Raw genomic sequence first — 23697 nt, forward strand, 5'->3', positions numbered from 1 at the left:
TTTTAGCCCTACTGGACTGCGATATTTCTTCTTACCTAGGGGTGGCAGCAAAGTATATTTCTAAGCTCCAGCTGGTTAAAAGTTCTGCAGCCAGATTAATTCTTTATAAGTCAAAGTTAGATCATGTCTCTCCTTTGTGGAGAAAGTTGCATTGGCTGCCAGTTCAGGTCAGGATTTCTTTTGAAATGCTTTGGGGCTTTTACAAAGGTGCGTAAGGGGCTACAGGCGTGCAGCACACATCAAATCGTCATTACTGCCCGGCTACCGTGGGCACCTGGCGGTAATTCTGAGTTTGGCGCACACCGAAAACACAAAGTAGAAAGTAATTTTCTACCTCGAGGCGTTCCCAGCGGTATCTGGCTGGTTTTCATTGTGCCGCACGTCCATTTCCTGGCCCCCCATAAACCCCTTTTTTCAGACATGCTGGAGAAATGGTCCAGCGCACGTCCAATCCACGCGCTCACTCTACCATAGGTCATTTTTTGGCATGCCTTTGTAAAAGGTCCCCTTTGTTTGGTAGTTAAAATATTAAATGGTGTTTGTTCTGAGAATTTAGCTCAAGCAATTAAGGTTTTAAATGTTAACCCTACCTCTCAGACCTGCAACTATCTTGTTTTGGCTTTTCCTTCTGTGCAGAGTGTTCGATTTACAGCTGTTTTTTTTTCCACATTCCTTCTGTTTTCTAACTGTTCCTCTTTGGAACAGTCTTCCTGTAGAGATCTGCCTTTGAGAAATTATTTTATTTTTTGCAAGGCGTTAAAGATTGTTTCCTGTTTTGTCAACATATCTTTGTTATTCCCGATGATTGTATTAGTTTTATTTGCCTTGTTTCTCACCTTGAATCTCATACGAAGGAGTTAGCGGGTTAGAAATTCTCTGTAACACAACATAACAACTCTTTTACCTTTGTTTTTTCAGCCTTTTGTTTGAAGAACCATATCACTTTCCTTTTTCTCTTCCTTTTGTTTGTTTTCCTTACATAAAGAGCCACTGCTATTTTTATAGCTCCTTTCAGCCTTGAACCACTGTCTTTCCTCTTTTTTTTTTTTTGTAACATTTGTACCCCGCACTTTCCCACTCATGGCAGGCTCAATGCGGCTTACATGGGGCAGTGGAGGGTTAAGTGACTTGTCCAGAGTCTTCAAATCCAATCAGGTATTCCCCCATTTTACTAAAGTTAATGGGCCCGAAGCAGCCCGCATATGTCCTGTGGTCAGTGCTGACCCCAGATATTCAATGCCGGGCTGTTTACAGTGACCAGCATTGAATATCTGAGGTTTCTTTGGTCGCCTCTTACTTAACTGGCTATCCTGCTTATTTTCGAACGAGAAGGCTGGCCATCTTCCGACACAAATCGGGAGATGGCCGGCCATCTTCCGACACAAATCGGGAGATGGCCGGCCATCTCCTGAAACCGATCAAATCTGTATAATCGAAAGACGATTTTGGCCGACTTCAACTGCTTTCCGTCGCGGTGCCGGCGAAAGTTCAAGGGGGCGTGTCGGCAGTGTACCGAAGGAGGGAAGGGGGCGTGGTTATGAGATGGCCGGCTTCAGCCGATAATGGAAAAATGAAGGCCGACTCTGATGAGCACTTGGCTTGCTTTACTTAGTCCATTTATTTTTAGGACCAAGCCTCAAAAAAGTGCCCCAACTGAGCAGATGACCACCGGAGGGAATTGGAGATCACCTCCTCTTACTCCCCCAGTGGTCACCAACCCCCTCCCACCCAAAACAAAATTATAAACATTTTTGTGCCAGCCTCAAATGTCATACCCAGCTCCATGACAGCACTATGCAGGCCCCTGGAGCAGTTTTTAGTGGGTACTGCAGTGCACTTCAGGCAGGCGGACCCAGGCCCATCCCCCCTACCTGTTACACTTGTGGTGATAAATGTGAGCCCTCCAAAACCCACCCGAAACCCACTGTACCCACATGTAGGTGCCCCCATTCGCTCATAAGGGCTATGGTAGTGTTGTACAGTTGTGGGGAGTGGGTTTGGGGGTTTTTGGGGAGCTCAACATACAAGGTAAGGGAGCTATGCACCTGGGAGCAATTTCTGAAGTCCACTGCAGTGCCCCCTAGGGTGCCCGGTTGGTGTCCTGGCATGTGAGGGGGACCACTGCACTATAAATGCTGGCTGCTCCCACGACCAAATGGCTTGGATTGCGCCGGGTTTGAGAAGGCTGCCATTGGTTTCCATTATCGGTGGGAAAACAATGGCGGCAATCTCTAACGCCAGCCATCTCTAACGCCAGCCCAAATGTTGAGATTGGGCCGGCCCCAACCATATTATCGAAACGAAAGATGGCCGGCCATCTTGTTTCGATAATTCGGTCGGGTATGCCGATTTGCGGGGCCGGCCTTAGAGATGGCCACCCATATAAATGGCCGGCCCCGTTCGATTATGCCCCTCTATGTTACTTAACCTCAGCGCTTCATAATAGACCGAAATCTCAAACTAGAAAACCATGCGAAAAACACAACAAAGAAAATGTGCCACTCAATGTGGAAACTCAAAAGAGTAAAACCTTTCTTCCCAAGGGAAATATTCCGCAGCCTGATGCAATCAATGGTGTTAAGATTACTGCAATGCCATCTATGCCGGATGCAAAGAACAAATCATTAAGAAACTCCAAACTGCCCAAAACACAGCAGCCAGACTCATATTTGGAAAAACGAAATACGAATGTGCCGAATCCCTAAGAGAAAAATTACATTGGCTCCCACTAAAAGAACAAATTGCGTTCAAAATCTGCACCCTAGTCCATAAAATCGTTCATGGTGAAGCCCCGATCTACATGTCAGATCTCATAGACCTGCCAACCTGGAACACAAAAAGGTCAGCACGCACATTCTTGAATCTTCACTACCCTAGTTGCAAAGGACTTACATACAAGTCAACATTTGCATCCACTTTCTCCTACATAAGCACGCAACTATGGAACGCACTACCAAATGTTATAAAAATAATGCACGACTTAGTAATCTTCTGAAAACTACTGAAAACCAACCTGTTCAAAAAAGCATACCACAATGATCCATCCTAAACACCAAAACTAGACAAATCCGACCTCTCTACGCCTGACTGCTTCATTTACGCAGCCACTAAGGAAAGTTATGCATTACTCACTACCATAGAAAGTTCATATTCTGCATGTGAATTAGATTGGTAGTAATATAGAATTTGGTGGTAATATAGAATTTGATCGTCTAACTTACTCTTTAATCTACTCTATCATTTATGAACTCTAATGCAATATCACTTTGTACTTCTCAATCTGGAAACGGCCACTCCGGCACAATGTAAACTATATCATAGTAACATAGTAAATGACGGCAGAAAAAGACTTGCATGGTCCATCCAGTCTGCCCAACAAGATAAACTCATATGTGCTACTTTTTGTGTATACCCTACTTTGATTTGTACCTGTCCTCTTCAGGGCACAGACCATATAAGTCTGCCCAGCACTATCCCCGCCTCCCAACCACCAGCCCCGCCTCCCACCACTGGCTCTGGCACAGACCGTATAAGTCTGCCCAGCACTATCCTCGCCTCCCACCACTGGCTGGCTCTGCCACCCAATCTCAGCTAAGCTCCTTAGGATCCATTCCTTCTGAACAGGATTCCTTTATGTTTATCCCACATGTGTTTGAATTCTGTTACCGTTTTCATTTCCACCACCTCCCGCGGGAGGGCATTCCAAGCATCCACTACTCTCTCCGTGAAAAAATACTTCCTGACATTTTTCTTGAGTCTGCCTCCCTTCAATCTCATTTCATGTCCTCTCGTTCTACCACCTTCACACCTCCGGAAAAGGTTCGTTTGCGGATTAATACTTTTCAAATATTTGAACATCTGTGCTGGGTCCGTTGCTTTTTAATGTATTTATAAATGACCTAGAGATGGGAATAACTAGTGAGGTAATTAAATTCGCCGATGACACAAAATTATTCAGGGTCGTCAAGTCGCAGGAGGAATGTGAACGATTACAGGAGGACCTTGCGAGACTGGGAGAATGGGCGTGCAAGTGGCAGATGAAGTTCAATGTTGACAAGTGCAAAGTGATGCATGTGGGTAAGAGGAACCCGAATTATAGCTACGTCTTGCAAGGTTCCGCGTTAGGAGTTACGGATCAAGAAAGGGATCTGGGTGTCGTCGTCGATGATACGCTGAAACCTTCTGCTCAGTGTGCTGCTGCGGCTAGGAAAGCGAATAGAATGTTGGGTGTTATTAGGAAGGGTATGGAGTCCAGGTGTGCGGATGTTATAATGCCGTTGTATCGCTCCATGGTGCGACCGCACCTGGAGTATTGTGTTCAGTACTGGTCTCCGTATCTCAAAAAAGATATAGTAGAATTGGAAAAGGTACAGCGAAGGGCGACGAAAATGATAGTGGGGATGGGACGACTTTCCTATGAAGAGAGGCTGAGAAGGCTAGGGCTTTTCAGCTTGGAGAAGAGACGGCTGAGGGGAGATATGATAGAAGTGTATAAAATAATGAGTGGAATGGATCGGATGGATGTGAAGCGACTGTTCACGCTATCCAAAAATACTAGGACTAGAGGGCATGAGTTGAAGCTACAGTGTGGTAAATTTAAAACGAATCGGAGAAAATTTTTCTTCACCCAACGTGTAATTAGACTCTGGAATTCATTGCCGGAGAACGTGGTACGGGCGGTTAGCTTGACGGAGTTTAAAAAGGGGTTAGATAGATTCCTAAAGGACAAGTCCATAGACCGCTATTAAATGGACTTGGAAAAATTCCGCATTTTTAGGTATAACTTGTCTGGAATGTTTTTACGTTTGGGGAGCGTGCCAGGTGCCCTTGACCTGGATTGGCCACTGTCGGTGACAGGATGCTGGGCTAGATGGACCTTTGGTCTTTCCCAGTATGGCACTACTTATGTACTTATGTACTATGTATCATATCACCCCTGTTTCTCCTTTCTTCCAGAGTATACATGTTCAGGTCTCCCAAGGAACCTTAATCCACCCTGTTAAAATGTCCAAGGGGACAAAATAAACCCACTCTATAAGCCCTACGCAGCACTGTTATGATTTTTTAATCTGTGGATTGTACCATACTTTGTGTTATCTCGGTAATACTTTGCACCATACATTGAGCCTGCAAACAGGTGGGAAAATGTGGGATACAAATGCAACAAATCCTATATAATAAAAAGCACCTCCAACGTTCTGAAGCTGACTGCGTGGACAAAAACCTTGAGGCATTCATGCACTTCCTGGTACGTCATCATCGACATCCTATCCGGGTACGTCTCCAACACGAGGCCCTGCCCCTGCCGCCCTCACCACAACGCCATGCCCCCAGGTCAACCGAACACTATTTGAGGCCCCCGCCCCTGCCGCCCTCGCCGAAACGCCACGTCCCCGCTCGATACAGCAGGGGGAGAAGAAACGAAAATCGCGGTTCAGAGGTGGGTGTGTAGCAGGCAGGGGGAGGAGTAACGAACATCGCGGATCACGAGGCAGGGAGGGCCGGAGGAGGTTCTCCTTATCTCCTGGCTGAAGGAAACTCACACAGCTAAGACTTGTGCTGGCTAAATCCCTGTTTATCGCTATCCTTTGGCTGTGTTTTCTCTGGGCATCTCTTCCTTCTTTCCTTGTCTATCATTGTCGCTGCATTTCTATCTTTCCTAGGAAAAAAAAAACAACAACCTCTTGGCTCTGAAAATAGTGTGATCTGACTGTTTCATTCTGCTCTGCAAATAGTGGAATCTGTTTTATTAATCTTCTCTGCATATAGTGTGCTCTGACTGTTGTGATTTGATTGTTGTTGTTTCTAACTGGTTTATTGAAATCTGTAAATCTGAAAAGGAGATTTCAGATTTCAAAACTGCTAGCAAGTATTAGAACTTTTTTCTTTTCCTGGAGATAGGTTTTAAAACAAACACATTCCACAGGTTTTAAACTTTAAGCCCCCCCACCCCAAGACTGACACTTCCTAAATAAATTTCCTAACTATTCTACTTATTACAAATTAACTCCACCCAAATTACAACTGCCTCTGGTGGCCTATGTATGGCTGAGGAGTAAAGTTAATCTTGCACAGTATTAACCACATCATAGCATACCTGTTCATTCCCATTCCAACGAACAGGATGACTTTTATTCTCTGTAATAATTGTGGTGTTTCAGTTTCAAGGCCAATTATCTGGAGACTTAAGGCTTGTCCTGTCTGTCATCAGCTTGCTAGTTTAAAACAGGAGCTCAGTAAGGTAAAACAGGAATTAGATGCACTTAAAGCAGCCACTGCTCCCCCCCCCCCCCCCCCGAGATCGCCGCCGCCGCTTCCCCCCTCCGTCCGCCACTGGGCCGGGCCCCCTGCATTGAAATCGCAGTCTCACCTCCATGAATGCAGCGCTGCAGGCAGCAGAACGCCTCCCTTCGGCCCTCCTTCCCTCCTTGTGTCCCGCCCTCGCGGAAGTTATGTCAAACGAGGGTGGGACACAGGGAGGGAAGGAGGCCCGAAGGGAGGCGTTCTGCTGCCTGCAGTGCTGCTTTCACGGAGGTGAGGCTGCGATTTCAATGCAGGGGGCAGACGGTCGACGACGGAAGGTGGGTGGGACTGTGGCGCCGGGCCCCCCTTGGAGGCCCGGGCCTGGGAAATTTTGTCCCCCCTGCCCCCCTCTCGGCAGCTATGACTGTGAATATTCAGAGGACATAACTGGCTGTCTCCTGCTGAACATTATCAGTTAGCTGGCTAAAAGCTATTTAACCAGACTGGATGTGCTCCTAGCAAGTTAAATAGCGCTCAACATCCGGAGGGGGGGGGGGGGGGGGAGAATATTTGATATCCAGGACTTTGCACTCCGCTTTTGCTCTTAAACATTTTTTTTCTTGGTGATCAAGACAGAAAAATACAATTAGGAAGCATGGGCTTGGGGAAAATCCACTGCTATTTCTGGGATAAGCAGCATAAATGTTTTGTACTTTTTGGGATCTTGCCAGGTACTTGTGACGTGGATTGGCCACTGTTGGAAACAGGATGCTGGGCTTGATGGACCTTTGGTCTGTTCTAGTGTGGCAATACTTATGTACTTATGTAAATGACATCCAGCTCCTGGAACAACTGGAAGGTAGAACATTTCGTGTTAAAGTACAGGAAGCAGTTTTCACAAGGGGTACCGCAGGGCTCTGCTCTTTCGGCAGTTCTGTTTAATTTGCTTACAGTGTCTCTTAGGAAAGTGTATCAAAGATTGAAAGTTTCTTATAGAATGCATGCAGATGATGTGCAGGTCTTCTTTCCACTTGAGAAAGGTTCTAATGATCCACTTTTAAAACTGAAGGAAATTCTGGATGAAACAACATAAATTGGCTCTGAATGATGTGAATACAGAGATAATGTATGTGGGTAGAACATTAGATCCATCTTTGTTGATGAATTTTGATTATAGAGGAAAGAAGATTGATATTAAATCATCCTCTTGTGGTCTTGGAGTGTTTCTTGATAATAATCTGACAATGCAAAACATTTGGATCATGTCATCAACACATCTTTTTTTCAGCTCCGAGTTGTAACTAAATAGAAGGGAACGGTATCAGAGCAGGATTTCCGAACGATTGTGCAGAGCCTGACTTTAACCAAGCTTCATTTTTGTAATTGGTTGTCCTTAGGTATTTCTTCTTTTTGACTTCAAGCACTGCAGGTCATTCAGAAACAGCTCCACAATTAATTATGAGAGTTTCGAAATCTGAACATATAACCCCAGTGTTAAAACAGCTTCATTGGCTTCCTGTTACATACAGAGTTTTGTCTAAAGTGCTTGAGCTGCTCCATCAGCGTATATATGGGTCTGTGCCTACATATTTCTGTAATGTTTGGAAGATGTATAAACCAGGATGTGCTTTAAGAGCTGATATTTCTCAGCAGCTTTGTCTAACTTCTCCAAAATCATATCATTATGTAGAGACAAAATTGCGAGCCTTGTCAACTGCTGTCCATGCTTTACCGGGACATTTGAGAACCTGTGAAAATACTTGACAATTTAAACGTTTTTTAAATACTCACTATTTTGTAAAGGCCTTTTTTAAAGAATCACATAGATTGTTAAGGGTCAGATTTTTTTTTTGACTGTTTATGTTTTTATGTATGTAATAAGATAAATAAATAAACCTTTTATAGTACATTGCTAAAAAACGTTTTAACTCATCCTTCCCCTCCCAAATCCTCCAAACAGCAGTGAAAATCAACCTAAACCCCTGACAGACTTCCCCTCTCAAGCTTAGCAGAGTTTAAAAAAGGTTTGGACGGCATCCTAAAGGAAAAGTCCATAGACCGTTATTAAAATGACGTGCAAAATCCACTGCTTATTTCTGGGTGCATAAGCAGCATAAAATGTATTGAAATTTTGGGGGATCTTGCCAGGTATTTGTGACCTGGATTGGCCACTGTTGGAAACAGGATGCTGGGCTTGATGGACCTTTGTTCTGTCCCATTGAGGGGCATAATCGAAAGAGACGCCCAAGTTTTGCTGAGGACAAAATGTCCCGATGGAGTGGTGGGGAAACCCGTATTATCGAAACAAGATGGACGTCCATTTTTTGTTTTGATAATACGGTCGGGGATGCCCAAATCCTGAAATTTAGGTTGTCCTTAGAGATGGTCGTCCCTGGACATGGTCCTTTCTGATTTTCAGCGATAATGGAAACCAAGGACACCCATCTCAGAAACGACCAAATGCAAGCCCTTTGGTCATGAGAGGAGCCAGCATTCGTAGTGCACTGGTCCCCCTGACATGCCAGGACACCAACCGGGCACCCTAGGGGGCACTGCAGTGGACTTCAGAAAAAGCTCCCAGATACATAGCTCCCTTACTTTGAGAGGTATAATCGAACGGGGCGCCCAAGTTTTCCTGAGGGCGTCCTCACAGGATGTCCCCGCGAAGGGTCGGGGAAACCCATATTATCGAAACAAGATGGGTGTCTCATCTTTCATTTCAATAATACGTTCGGGGACACCCAAATCTCATAATTTTAGGTCGACCTTAGAGATGGTCGACATAAATGTTGAGATGGTCGACCTTAGAGATGGTCGTCCCCGGTTTTCGGCCATAATGGAAACCGAGGACGCCCATCTCAAAAATGCCCAAATCCAACTCATTTGGTCGTGGGAGGAGCCAGCATTCGTAGTGCACTGGTCCCCCTCACATGCCAGGACACCAACCGGGCACCCTAGGGGGCACTGCAGTGGACTAACTGATGCACTAACTGAACGGAAAAAGCCTTTCCCTTACCGATCCTTTAGCGATTCGGAAAGGAACGGGCATGCATGAAGGAAATCACATGAAATCAGATGAAAGTTGAGTCAGGTGTTGTACCATCTACACTACATTCACCAAAATCTTTTAAACAAGGAGACTGGAGAGAATTGTACCATAGGAAAAGAGGCAGGACAGGGGGTGGGAAGGAAGGGGAGATATTACAATAAAGACAGAGAAGTGTCAAAGATCACAGTTAAATAACTTTTGTGTGAGACACTAGTAACTGAGAACATTAATGCCACAGTCAGAGTTTATTGACATAAGATTATTACTGAGCTATCTTGAAATTTTTAATTATAGTGTTCATATATACCAAACTTCTATAAAATATAGATTCCAGGTTTATTTACTGATCTATATAGTTATCACAAGTATAAAGATTCCTTTCGATACCAATCGCAGACACTTTTTATGAAATGAAATACAGAAACGTTTGGATGCTATATGTAATGCTGAAAATATAAAGAGCTCAAGATTGTTTTAATGAAAGATGTGGAAGTGTCATCCATATGAAAGAAATGAACATTTTCCTTCTATGCTTTCCATTTGCAGATGAAAGGTCTAGCTGACTTGCAAGTACTGTTATCCCATGTTATAAAGTCTGCAAAAGGAAAACAAAGATTTAAAAATATTTAATATTTCTGGGTAAACTCTCTTTCCAAATTCAGGTCAGCCATCAGCAAGTTGAAGTGAAGCTACTGAACAGAGGTATCATCATAATTGTTATTGTTATTTCAGTCAATATTCAGCCGGCAGTGGTCACAAGCAGAATTAGACCCAGATATCTGAATATCCCATTATGCTGCTAGTTGCATTACTGAAATGCACAAACTGCTTTTTACCAAGGAGGTGAAGTGGCTTGTAAATACCGCTTGGCTACTTTAGCCCATGATGCAGCCCTTGCGTGGGCGAAACACGGCCAGTGTTGGACTTTTTCATAGACTTTTTTCAAAGGACCTTTTCCTGTGTGATCTTCTCCTTTCATGCTGCTGTTTTGGATTTTGTGGATCACCTGCCCTGTTGTTTTCTTGGACTATTGAATATCCAGGATCGTGCAGGCATGTCCTGGCTGCCAGAGCTTATGTGGGTCCCAGCTGATATTCAGCTAGGAGCCCCATACGACATTTATGCAGGCTCGAAATGAATACCGGCCAGGATCCACATAAGTAGAAACAGGTTCTCTCACCCCCCCCCCCCCCCTCCAATTCCCCCTCTCCCCCCTCATCAGGATCTCACCTCCCTCCCAGCTCTGACATCAGCAAGCATCTGACCAGCACCTCCCCACCCCTCCCCCCGGGCTTACCTTCTACATCCCTGGTGGTCTAAGGAATGATATGGGTAGGAACGATGCCCACTCACTCCCCTGCCTGTCAATTGGTCTTGTAGTTGTTTGGTTTGGGTACCTCCCACAATTTCCTTCACGTCACACACATCTCCCCTTTTACTATCTTTTTCATTTATTTTATTGTCCATTTTCCTCTTTTCTTTAGAGATATAGAATTATATCATTTCATTTATTCATATTTTATCTTTATATTTATTTTCTATATTTCCTTTATGAAACCCCCTGATAAAGGCATATTTTGGCGAAACACAGCCTGTGTTGGGTATTGGTATAACGTGCATCCTGGGTACTGGATTTGAAGATGTTTGTCTGCACACGCCATTACTACTACTACTATTTAGCATTTCTATAGCGCTACAAGGCATACACAGCGCTGCACAAACATAGAAGAAAGACAGTCCCTGCTCAAAGAGCTTACAATCTAATAGACAAAAATAAAGTAAGCAAATCAAATCAATTAATGTGTACAGGAAGGAGGAGAGGAAGGTAGGTGGAGGCAAGTGGTTACAAGTGGTTATGAGTCAAAAGCAATGTTAAAGAGGTGGGCTTTCAGTCTAGATTTAAAGGTGGCCAAGGATGGGGCAAGACGTAGGGGCTCAGGAAGTTTATTCCAGGCGTAGGGTGCAGCGAGACAGAAGGCACGAAGTCTGGAGTTGGCAGTAGTGGAGAAGGGAACAGATAAGAAGGATTTTATCCATGGAGCGGAGTGCACAGGAAGGGGAGTAGGGAAGGACGAGTGTGGAGAGATACTGGGGAGCAGCAGAGTGAGTACATTTATAGGTTAGTAGAAGAAGTTTGAACAGGATGCGAAAACGGATAGGGAGCCAGTGAAGCGACTTGAGGAGAGGGGTAGTATGAGTAAAGCGACCCTAGCGGAAGACGAGACGGGCAGCAGAGTTTTGAACCGACTGGAGAGGGGAGAGGTGACTAAGTGGGAGGCCAGCAAGAAGCAGATTGCAGTAGTCTAAATGAGAGGTGACAAGGGTGTGGATGAGGGTTTTGGTAGAGTGCTCGGAAAGAAAGGGGCGGATTTTACGGATGTTGTAAAGAAAGAAATGACAGGTCTTGACGATCTGCTGGATATGAGCAGAGAAGGAGAGAGAAGAGTCAAAGATGACCCCAAGGTTTCGAGCTGAGAAGACAGGGAGAATGAGAGAGCCATCAACAGAAATAGAAAACGGGGGAGTGGGGAGGTGGGTGTGGGGGGAAAAATGAGAAGCTCGGTTTTGGTCATGTTTAATTTCAGGTGGCATTGAGACATCCAGACAGCAATGCCAGGCAAGCAAGCTGAAACTTTGGTTTGGATGCAAGGTGAGATATCAGGGGTAGAAAGGTAGATTTGGGAGTCATCAGCATAGAGATGGTAGGAAAAGCCATGGGATGAGATTAATGAACCAAGGGAAGAAGTGTAGATAGAAAAGAGGAGGGGACCAAGAACAGAACCCTGAGGTACGCCGACAGGCAGAGGGATAGAAGTAGAAGAGGATTGGTGCGGAGGGAGAGGTAGGAAGAGAACCAGGAAAGGACAGAGCCCTGGAATCCAAGTGAGGACAGGGTATCGAGAAGTATGCTGTGATCGACAGTGTTAAAAGCAGCGGAAAGATCAAGAAGAATGAGGATGGAATATTGACCTCTGGATTTAGCCAGTAATAGGTCATTGGAGACTTTAGTAAGAGAAGTTTCGGTTGAGTGGAGAGGGCGAAAACCAGATTGTAGTGGGTCAAGAATAGCATGTGAGGAGAGAAAATCAAGGCAGCGGTGGTGAACAGCATGCTCAAGTAATTTGGAGAGAAAAGGGAGGAGGGAGATGGGTCGGTAATTAGAGGGACAAGTAGGGTCGAGTGAAGGCTACTTAAGGAGAGGTGTGACCACGGCATGTTTAAAGGCAGTAGGGACAGTTGCAGTGGAAAGTGAGAGGTTGAGAATGTGACAGATAAAAGGAATAAGAGAAGGGGAGATGGCATTAAGAAGGTGGGTGGGAATGGGATCAGAGGAACAGGTGGTACATTTTGAGGAAGAAAGGAGAAGTGTAGTTTCCTCTATAGTAACTTCAGGAAAGGAGGAAAAGGAATGAGGGTAAGGAGAGAGAGGGGAACGGACTAGTGGAGGGAGAGGTGGCGAGGTAGAGAATTCAAGGTTTATCTTTTGAACCTTGTCGTGAAAGAATTCAGCAAGGGTCTGAGGAGATAATGAAGGGGGAGTTGGGGGAGTTGGGGGAGGGGGCACCTTGAGGAGAGAGTTCAATGTGGTGAAGAGAAGCCGAGGGTTAGAGCCAAGAGAGTTGGTCAGTTGGATATAATAATCCTGTTTGGCGCGTAAAAGAGCAGATTGGAAGGAGGTCAGCATGAACTTAAAGTGTAAGAAATCAGCAAGGGCCCGAGATTTCCGCCAGAGGCGTTCGGCGGAACGGGTACAGAAACGTAGGTAGCGGATATTAGAAGTCAGCCAAGGTTGGGGTTTTGTACGCCTTATAGGGCGGGTCATCAAAGGTGCAAGTGTGTCTAAGGCAGAGGATAAAGTATTGTTGTAAGAAGAAACAGCCTTGTTGACAGACGTGGATGGTGCCACAGTAGAGAGGAGGTTTGAAACATGGGAGGATAGAGATGAAGGGTCAATATCGTGAAGATTCCTAGATAAATTAGATAAGATAGGACGGGACTGGGAGGGAGGAGATTTAAGTGTGAAAGTTATAAGATGGTGATCAGAGAGGGGAAGATCAGAGGCAAGGAAACTAGAGGATGAACAGTTGGAGGAGAAGATGAGATCAAGACAGTGACCATTTTGATGAGTGGGGGAGGTGGAGCATAGTTGGAGATTAAAGGAGGATGTTAAAGCAAGTAACTTGGAAATATAAGAGTTGGAAGGATCATTAGCAGGAATATTAAAGTCACCAAGGATGAGAGAGGGGGAGGAAGGATCATGGAAGAAGGCAAGCCAGGCATCAAAGTCACTGAGAAAGGATGAAAGGGACTTATCAGGGGGACGATAAATGACCGCTATTCGAAGAGGCAGAGGAGAGAAAAGGCGGATACAGTGGACTTCAAAGGAGGAAAAACAGTGAGATTGAGGTGGAAGAAGGGGTTGAAATCTGGAGGAGGGAGAGAGAAGTAGTCCAACACCGCCCCCGCGACCAGCAGGGCGAGGAGTATGTGAAAAAAGATACCCGCCATGGCAGAGGGCTGCGACTGAAGCAGAGTCATCAGGGCAGAGCCAGGTTTCTGTTATGGCGAGCAGATGGAGGTGACGCGAGATAAAGAGGTCCTGGATATAGGGGAGTTTGTTACAGATAGAGCGGGCATTCCATAGGGCGCAAGAAAGGGCAGAGAAGAGGAGGGGAGTAGAGGAATAGAGATGAGGTTAGAGAGGTCGCGGTGAGATCTGTAGAGTTGAGATAATAGTTGGTGAGGAGGGCCAGGATTGGGATTGATGTCACCGGCTGAGAGTAAGAGAAGGAGTAAAAGAGAGCGGAGGAGAGTCGAAGAGGTGTGGCCACGAAGGCCATCCTGGATTATATTAATAAACTAAACTTTTTGAACTAATTGGACTCCTATGGAACTTTGGAAGGCTAAGTGCTTTGAAAATATGCCTCCAGGTCTTCCTGGTTCTTTTATTTGAACCCGTCCACCCTCTTCATCTGACTCTCCTTTTCTCAAAATGGCAGAATGGTGAGCAGACTACGATATAAATGTGATATATAAATTTAATATATCCAATCCAATCCAATGCAGACTGGAACAGACTTAGGCAGACCAAAGTAATCCAAATATGATTTATTAGCAGAAAGGGTGAATACTATGCCTGACTTGGCTGAGTTTCACCCTTCATGGGCTTCCTCAGGGGCTAAGTAAACTAAACTAAAAAATACATTTATACTGCAATTACCTTGTCAGCTCTATACAGTTTACAAATAAAAAGAGGCCAGGCATACCTGGGAAATAAAGTCAAACCAATCAACCTGACCATTAAAAACAATTTTAAAATGATCATACACCCATAATATTCAATGCAGGAATTTCTCAAATAACCATGTTTTTAGCAATTTCTGACCAGCAGAAGAAAGGGGGTGTTGATGCCCCTGTATAAGTCATTGGTGAGGTCCCACTGGAGTATTGTGTTCAGTTTTGGAGGCCGTATCTTGCTAAAGATGTAAAAAGAATTGAAGCGGTGCAAAGAAAAGCTAGCTCCAATCTCAAAATGGCTGCCACAACCTGCCCTAAAGAGGCCACTAGACCACCAGGGCTTCTAAAAGTAGACCCAGGAATGGCCTCCAGATGGTGGAAGTGCAGAGCTTGTGATGGGGGGAGAAGGCAGAGAGTGGTTGCCTTGTGGGAGCAGGAGGGGGGGAGAGAGAGTGAGGAAGACAATGGTCTCTGTGGCTCTGCAAGGGGAGGGGGCTGAAGGGAAGGGAGAGGTTCTGGATGTGTGTTGGTGGGGGCGTAAGACAATGAGGTGCTGGCCCTGCAAGAGGAGGGGGCTGAAGGGCAGGGAGAGGTTCTGGATGTGTTTGTGGGTGGGGGGGGTGAGGAAGACAATGGGGTGCTGGCCCTGCAAGGGGAGTGGGCTGAAGGGAAGGGTGCTGGCCCTGCAAGGGGAGTGGGCTGACCCTGCAAGGGGAGTGGGCTGAAGGGAAGGGAGAGGTGCTAGACTTGTGAGGGGCAGGGGGTTGGAGAGAACGGAAGGGAGAGAGGTGCTGGATTTGCAGGGGGAAGGTTGGGGGGAAGAGGAGAGGTGCTGGATTTGCAGGGGGGGTTGGAGGGAAGGGGAGTGGAGCTAGATATGCGTGGGGGGGAGGGAAAGGGGAGATGTGCTGGATATGCAGATAGTTGAAATGAAGAGGAGAGGTGCTGGGCATGTAGGGGGGCTGGATGAAAGAGAGAGAGGTGCTGAACATGTAGTGGGGGGGCTGGATGAAAGGGAGAGAGGTGCTGGACATGTAGGGGGGGCTGGAAGAGAGGTGCTGGATATGCAGAGGATGGCTGAAGGGAAAGGAGAGAAATGTGGACCTGCAAGGAGGGCTGGAGCAAAGAGAGAAAGGTGCTGGACCTATGGGAGGGGTTAGACGGAAGGGAGAGAGATGCTGGACAAGGGGATAAAGGAAGAGGGAGTCAAATGCTAAACCCACAGTGGGAGAAAGAGCCAGATGCATAAGGGGAAGGAAAGAGACAGGAAGAGAAGCTGGTTGGGGTGGGATCAGAGAGGAGAGGGACACATTGGTGTGGAGGAGGGAGAAAGGGGACATAGGGAGGTGTACAGATACAGAAGGGAGATGATGGGCATTAGGTGGGAGTATGAGGAAAGGCACACAAATGTGAGATACTGTATGGGGATGGCAATGGCATATGGGCACAGAGGGGCAATGCCTGACAAGGGGGGGATATGGAATAGAATACAATGCTGGACACTGGAGAGGGGGGAGAGATACCAGACAAGGGGGAGAATAGGAACACAGAAGGGATATGCTGGGCATAGGGTGCATAGGTACACAGAGGAATGATGATGGATGAACACAGGGGAGATACTGGACAAGGAAATATAGGAAAACAGAGATGGGCGATGGATGATGGACATGGATAAAGAAGAAATGTCAAATGGACAGGAGACCCTGGCAAGTGAGTTAAGAGAACATAGTAACATGGTAACATAGTAGATGACGGCAGAAAAAGACCTGCACGGTCCATCCAGTCTGCCCAACAAGATAACTCATATGTGTCTTACCTTGATTTGTACCTGTCTTTTTCAGGGCACAGACCGTATAAGTCTGCCCAGCAGTATCCCCGCCCCCCCAACCACCAGCCCCGCCTCCCACCACCAGCTCTGGCATAGACTGTATAAGTCTGCCCAGCATTATCCCCGCCTCCCACTACCGGCTCTTGCCACCCAATCTCGGCTAAGCTCCTGAGGATCCCTTCCTTCCGAACAGGATTCCTTTATGTTTATCCAACGCATGCTTGAATTCCGTTACCGTTTTCATCTCCACCACCTCCCGCGGGAGGGCATTCCAAGCATCCACTACTCTCTGTGAAAAAATACTTCCTGACAGAGGGAAGCAGAAATCAGACACTGGGACCGATATTTATTTATTTTATTACATTTGTACCCCGCGCTTTCCCACTCATGGCAGGCTCAATACGGCTTACATGGAGCAATGGAGGGTTAAGTGACTTGCCCAGAGTCACAAGGAGCTGCCTGTGCCTGAAGTGGGAATTGAACTCAGTTCCTCAGGACCAAAGTCCACCACCCTAACCACTAGGCCACTCCTCCACTATGACTAGACAACAAAAAGGTACAAAAATTATTTTATTTTTAATGTTGTGAATATAATATGTTGGATTTGCACTGCTACCCTCATTGAAGTTATGGGGAGCATGGTAGGGACAGAGCATGGGTGCATCAGGTTGCTGTTTTTCCTCTTTCAAAAAAGTTGTAGTGCCAACCCATCCAACCTGTTGGCCCACCCAAAAATTGCCTTCTGGCTACGCCACTGTTTTACACAACTTGTTCTGAGGCAGAGTTTGGGCAGAATGCTGGCAGTCATAATTTTATAAAATATGAACATATGCAAGTACTTTATGCCTATACCAGGTCTGTGGCTTCAGTCTAGCCATGATTTCAACCAGTTTACTCCTAGTATTTATAAAGAAACATAGGCACCCCTTTCCTGATGTAATAGGCTAAAAATAGACATCTATCCTGCTTATTTTCGAACGAGAAGGTCGGCCATCTTCCAACACAAATCGGGAGATGGCCGGCCATCTCCTAAGCCTGGCCAAATCGGTATAATCGAAAGCCGATTTTGGCCGGCTTCAACTGCTTTCTGTCGCAGGGCTGGCCAAAGTTCAAGGGGGTGTGTCGGCAGTGTACTGAAAGCGGGACGGGGGCGTGGTTAAGAGATGGTCGGCCTCGGCCGATAATGGAAAAAATAAGGCCGGCCCTGACGAGCATTTAGCCGGCTTTACTTTTTTTGTTCACGACCAAGCCTTGAAAAGGTGCCTGAACTGACCAGATGACCACCGGAGGGAATTGGAGATCACCTCCCCTTACTCCCCCAGTGGTCATCAACCCCCTCCCACCCTAAAAAAAAAAATTTTAAAAACATTTTTTTGCCAGCCTCAAATATCATACCCAGCTCCATGATAGCACTATGCAGGTCCCTGGAGCAGTTTTTAGTGGGTAATGCAGTGCACTTCAGGAAGGCGGACCCAGGCCCATCCCCCCCTACCTGTTACACTTGTGGTGGTAAATGTGAGCCCTCCAAAACCCACCCGAAAACCACTGTACCCACATCTAGGTGCCCCCCTTCATCCCTAAGGGCTATGGTAGTGGTGTACAGTTGTGGGGAGTGGGTGTTGGGGCGGTTTGGGGGGCTCAGCACCCAAGGTCGATGACCTAAAGAATGATACAACCCAATTTCGTACTCAGGAACGTTCATGTATTACTATAATTTATTCTTCCAATTTCTTACTCAGGAACTTTCATGTATTACCATAATTTATTCTTCCTTAACATATATATGCACATGATATATATCTATACCATGATCTGTTCATGTATGTTATGTTACATGTATGTTACCATGTATGTATGCAACTTAACACATTACCATTTGTAATTCTGTTACCCGGAAATGGCAACTGCCATTACGGCAAATGTAAGCCACATTGAGCCTGCAAATTGTTGGGAAAATGTGGGATACAAGTGCAACAAATAAATAAATAAATAAAAGGTAAGGGAGCTATGCACCTGGGATCAATTTGTGAAGTCCACTGCAGTGCCCCCTAGGGTGCCCGGTTGGTGTCCTGACATGTGAGGGGGACCAGTGCACTACAAATGCTGGCTCCTACCAAGACCAAATGGCTTGGATTTGGCCGGGTTTGAGATGGCCGCCATTAGTTTCCATTATTAGCGAAAACCAATGGCGGCGATCTCTAATGCCGACGATGTCTAAGGGCGGCCCAAATGTTGAGATTTGGCCGGCCCCGACCGTATTATAGAAACAAAAGATGGCCGGCCATCTTGTTTTGATAATACGGTCGGGTACGCCGCTTTACGGGGTCCGTATAGATGGCCGGCCCCTTTCGATTATCGCCCTCTATGTTGCTTTCACACTTAAGCCATCTGTTATTACATTACCTCCAATCAATGCCAGACATGCATATGTCTTACAAGCTTATAGTTTCTCTATAGGGTAACTTGTGGCACTTACGGTGGATGGGTAATAATTCTGCACAGTATTCAATATTCCCACTGGACTCTGATTGATTAACATACCAAGCTCTGTACTTGTACATGGAACCATCACTCCATTCCCAGAGATGTGTCTAGAAATGTCAATCCAAGGAATAGCAGAGTCTTAGTAACATGCTACCTTCTAGAGAACATTACTTTGAGAGAAAAATCTTTTCCTGCTGTGGTGCCCTGACAGAGATTTCTAAACAGTATTTTACCCTAACAATATGTTTTCATAAAATTAACCTAAAATAATAATCTTTTAATTGTTTAGAATCCTAAGAAAGAAATATATTAATAAGTAAGGGTTCTCGTAAGAGCATATTCATATAAGCATTCGTTATCCTAGCTTACAGATCTGCCTTGAGAGAAAGAATTAGGATCATAATACCTGAACAGGGTTATGGAGCCCAATCCATACTGGTTTGTTCTTGTCATGTGCTGCTATGTATGAACCTATGATGTTTGCCTCAGATTTACCATGAATGGAAGCCAAGTGTACTCCACGCCCCAAAGACCGGCAATATGACTGTAGGGAAAGAAAAAATTCTCCAGTCAGCAATATAGAAAGGGGAGAGTAGTCTGTATACATACCTACAATGGCCAAGAGGCTGAAGGGAGAGACATCAGTGCTGTGTACAGGCTATTAAAATGGCAGACAGGTGAAAAGGGAGAGGGTTGTGCTCTGTAAAGGGTTCTGTAAAAATAGAGAAATGAGGATTGTGGGATGTATTTCATTCAGGTTTCAACAGCCTCAATTCTGTAAATTGAGAATTCTGTAAATCAGGTACCCAGACAAGATTTCTTGGTCCTCAGTGACCTACTTCCAATCAAAGAGCTACATCAGAAGACTATAAAAATGAAAATGTGCTCCCAGTTAGCTTGGCAGAGTTTAAAAAGGGGTTGGATGGTTTCCTAAAGGATAAGTCCATAGACCGCTACTAAATGGACTTGGGAAAAATCCACAATTTCGGGAATAACTTGTATAAAATGTTTGTATGTTTGGGTAGCTTGCCAGGTGCCCTTGACCTGGATTGGCCGCTGTCAATCCATGCTGGGCTCAATGGACCTTTGGTCTTTTCCCAGTATGAGCCGGGTGGTGGAAGCACCCAGACAGGACTGATGAGGTGCAAGGCCACTTTGTTACAGGCAGAGGTAACTGTATAACAATGTAAGATTCATTTGGTGAACTGAGTTGTTAAGTGAATGGTTGGGTTTGACTGTAAGTGGGGGCGGATGGGGAGAGGTAATTGTGCAACAGCTGGTATGAATGGAAACCGTTGTAATGGGTGGGCAGTTAATGGGAGGAAGCGGGACTAAGGATGGAGTAGCAGATAGGAGACCGACCCAGGCGAATGAAAAGCTTTGAATGACAGACATCATCCCCGGGGGATGAGGTTTAGGCTTTCCACGATTTGAGAGGGGGGAGGGGGGAACCCGAAATCATGAGACCTACACGCTCCTACCAAGTGGGAGATATCCAGGGATTACATATGGGGCAGAGGGTTAGAGGGTAAGGGATGAAGAGAGGGGGGTGGGTAAGGGCGGGAAGGAAGTGGGTAGAGGGGAGGGAGGTAGTAGAACGCAGCTTTTCGTAGCCACATGCACATACAGACTAATGGGGAGGTGGGCGAGGCTGGGCGTCCGTACCCCACACTTACAAAACGAAAGTAACATAGCAACTGTCCAGAACACTAAACAGCGATGGCCAAGGTGACCCGCTTTATATCTTGGAATTTAGGAGGCATAGCAACGCCAGTGAAAAGATCAAAAATATTACAGGCCTTGCAGAGACATAGGGCAGATGTGGCCTGCCTCCAGGAGACTCAACTCTCGGAGGAAGAACATCGTAAGCCGACTCTGTGGGTGCTGTGGGTGCTTGAGCACCCCCAATATAGCGAATGATACATACCTGTAGCAGGTGTTCTCCGAGGACAGCAGGCTGATTGTTCTCACGACTGGGTTGACGTCCACGGCAGCCCCCACCAACCGGAACAAAACTTTGCGGGCGGTCCCGCACGCAGGGTACGCCCACCGCGCATGCGCGACCGTCTTCCCGCCCGTGCGCGACCGTTCCCGCTCAGTTGAATGACAAGCAAAAATGAGTAAAAACGCAACTCCAAAGGGGAGGCGGGCGGGTTTGTGAGAACAATCAGCCTGCTGTCCTCGGAGAACACCTGCTACAGGTATGTATCATTCTCTTTCTCCGAGGACAAGCAGGCTGCTTGTTCTCATGACTGGGGTATCCCTAGCTCTCAGGCTCACTCAAAACAAGAACCCAGGTCAATTGAACCTCGCAACGGCGAGGGCATAACAGAAATTGACCTACGAAGAACAACTAACTGAGAGTGCAGCCTGACCAGAATAAATACGGGTCCTGGAGGGTGAAGTTGGATTTAAACCCCAAATAGATTCTGCAGCACCGACTGCCCGAACCGACTGTCGCGTCGGGTATCCTGCTGGAGGCAGTAATGAGATGTGAATGTGTGGACAGATGACCACGTCGCAGCTTTGCAAATCTCTTCAATAGTGGCTGACTTCAAGTGGGCCACCGACGCTGCCATGGCTCTGACACTATGAGCCGTGACATGACCCTCAAGAGTCAGCCAAGCCTGGGCGTAAGTGAAGGAAATGCAATCTGCTAGCCAATTGGAGATGGTGCGTTTCCCGAGAGCGACCCCTTTCCTATTGGGGTCGAAAGAAACAAACAATTGGGCGGACTGTCTGTGGGGCTGTGTCCGCTCCAAATAGAAGGCCAACGCTTGCTTGCAGACAAATGTGTGCAACTGACGCTCAGCAGGGCGGGTATGCGGTCTGGGAAAGAATGTTGGCAAGACAATTGACTGGTTCAGATGGAACTCCGACACCACTTTTGGCAGAAACTTAGGGTGAGTGCGGAGTACTACTCTGTTATGATGAAATTTGGTATACAGAGCATGAGCTACCAGGGCTTGAAGCTCACTGACCCTACGAGCTGAAGTAACTGCCACCAAGAAAATGACCTTCCAGGTCAAGTACTTCAGATGGCATGAATTCAGTGGCTCAAAAGAAGGTTTCATCAGCTGGGTGAGGACGACGTTGAGATCCCATGACACTGCAGGAGGCTTGACAGGGGGCTTTGACAAAAGCAAGCCTCTCATGAAACGAACGACTAAAGGCTCTCCAGAGATGGCTTTACCCTCTACACGAAGATGGTAAGCACTAATCGCACTAAGGTGATTCCTTACTGAGTTGGTCTTGAGGCCAGACTCTGATAAGTGCAGAAGGTATTCAAGCAGGTTCTGTGCAGGACAAGAACGAGGTTCTAGGGCCTTGCTCTCACACCAAACGACAAACCTCCTCCACTTGAAAAAGTAACTCTTTTTAGTGGAATCCTTCCTAGAGGCAAGCAAGACACGGGAGATACCCTTAGACAGACCCAACGAAGCAAAGTCTACGCCCTCAACATCCAGGCCGTGAGAGCCAGAGACTGAAGGTTGGGGTGCAGAAGCGCTCCGTCGTTCTGCAAAATGAGAGTTGGAAAACAGTCCAATCTCCACGGTTCTTCGGAGGACAATTCCAGAAGAAGAGGGAACCAGATCTGGCGGGGCCAAAAAGGCGCTATCAGAATCATGGTGCCGTGGTCTTGCTTGAGCTTCAGTAAGGTCTTCCCCACCAAAGGTATGGGAGGATAAGCATACAGGAGGCCGGTCCCCCAATGGAGGAGAAAGGCATCCGACGCTAGTCTGCCGTGTGCCTGTAGTCTGGAACAGAACAGAGGCAGCTTGTGGTTGGTCTGAGAGGCGAAAAGGTCCACCGAGGGAGTGCCCCACTCTCGGAAGATCTTGCGTACCACTCTGGAATGGAGCGACCACTCGTGCGGTTGCATGACTCTGCTCAGTCTGTTGGCCAGACTGTTGTTTACGCCTGCCAGGTATGTGGCTTGGAGGAGCATGCCGAACTGGCAGGCCCAACGCCACATCCTGACGGCTTTCTGACACAGGGGGCGAGATCCGGTGCCCCCCTGCTTGTTGATGTAATACATTGCAACCTGATTGTCTGTCCGAATTTGGATAATTTGACAGGACAGCCGATCTCTGAAAGCCTTCAGTGCGTTCCAGACCGCTCGGAGCTCCAGGAGGTTGATCTGAAGATCTTTTTCCTGGAGGGACCACAGTCCCTGGGTGTGGAGCCCATCGACATGAGCGCCCCACCCCAGGCGAGATGCATCCGTCGTTAGCACTTTCGTGGGTTGAGGAATTTGGAATGGGCGTCCCAGGGTCAAATTGGTCCGAATTGTCCACCAGTGCAGTGAAGTGCGGCAACTGATGGAGAGGCGGATGACATCTTCTAGATTCCCGGTGGCCTGGCACCACTGGGAAGCTAGGGTCCATTGAGCAGATCTCATGTGAAGACGAGCCAAGGGAGTCACATGAACTGTGGAGGCCATATGACCTAGGAGTCTCAACATCTGCCGAGCTGTGACCTGCTGAGACGCTCTGGTCTGGGAAGCGAGGGACAGGAGGTTGTGGGCCCTCGCTTCGGGAAGAAAGGCCTGAGCCGTCTGAGAATTCAGCAGAGCTCCTATGAATTCCAGAGATTGGACTGGCAGGAGATGGGACTTTGGGTAATTTATCACAAACCCCAGCAGCTCCAGGAGGTGAATAGTGCACTGCATGGACCGGAGAGCTCCCGCCTCCGAGGTGTTCTTGACCAGCCAATCGTCGAGATATGGGAACACGTGCACTCCCAACTTGCGTAGATACGCCGCAACCACCACGAGGCACTTCGTGAACACCCGTGGGGCAGAGGCGAGCCCAAAGGGCAGCACACAATACTGAAAGTGCCGTGCGCCCAGGCG

General features: G+C 46.8%; 1 protein-coding gene across 1 annotated transcript in view; it reads right to left on the reverse strand.

Moving 5' to 3' along the window:
- LOC115461790 (regenerating islet-derived protein 4-like) overlaps window positions 1-23697 on the reverse strand; it is a 140085-nt gene that overhangs the window by 54706 nt on the left and 61682 nt on the right. Inside the window, 2 exon segments of the mRNA XM_030191836.1 lie at window positions 18900-18949; window positions 19249-19386. Of these exon segments, the coding sequence (XP_030047696.1) occupies window positions 18900-18949; window positions 19249-19386 (188 nt within the window).

This window comes from Microcaecilia unicolor, chromosome 1 (genome assembly GCF_901765095.1).
Source record: "Microcaecilia unicolor chromosome 1, aMicUni1.1, whole genome shotgun sequence".
Taxonomy (NCBI): Eukaryota; Metazoa; Chordata; class Amphibia; order Gymnophiona; family Siphonopidae; genus Microcaecilia; species Microcaecilia unicolor.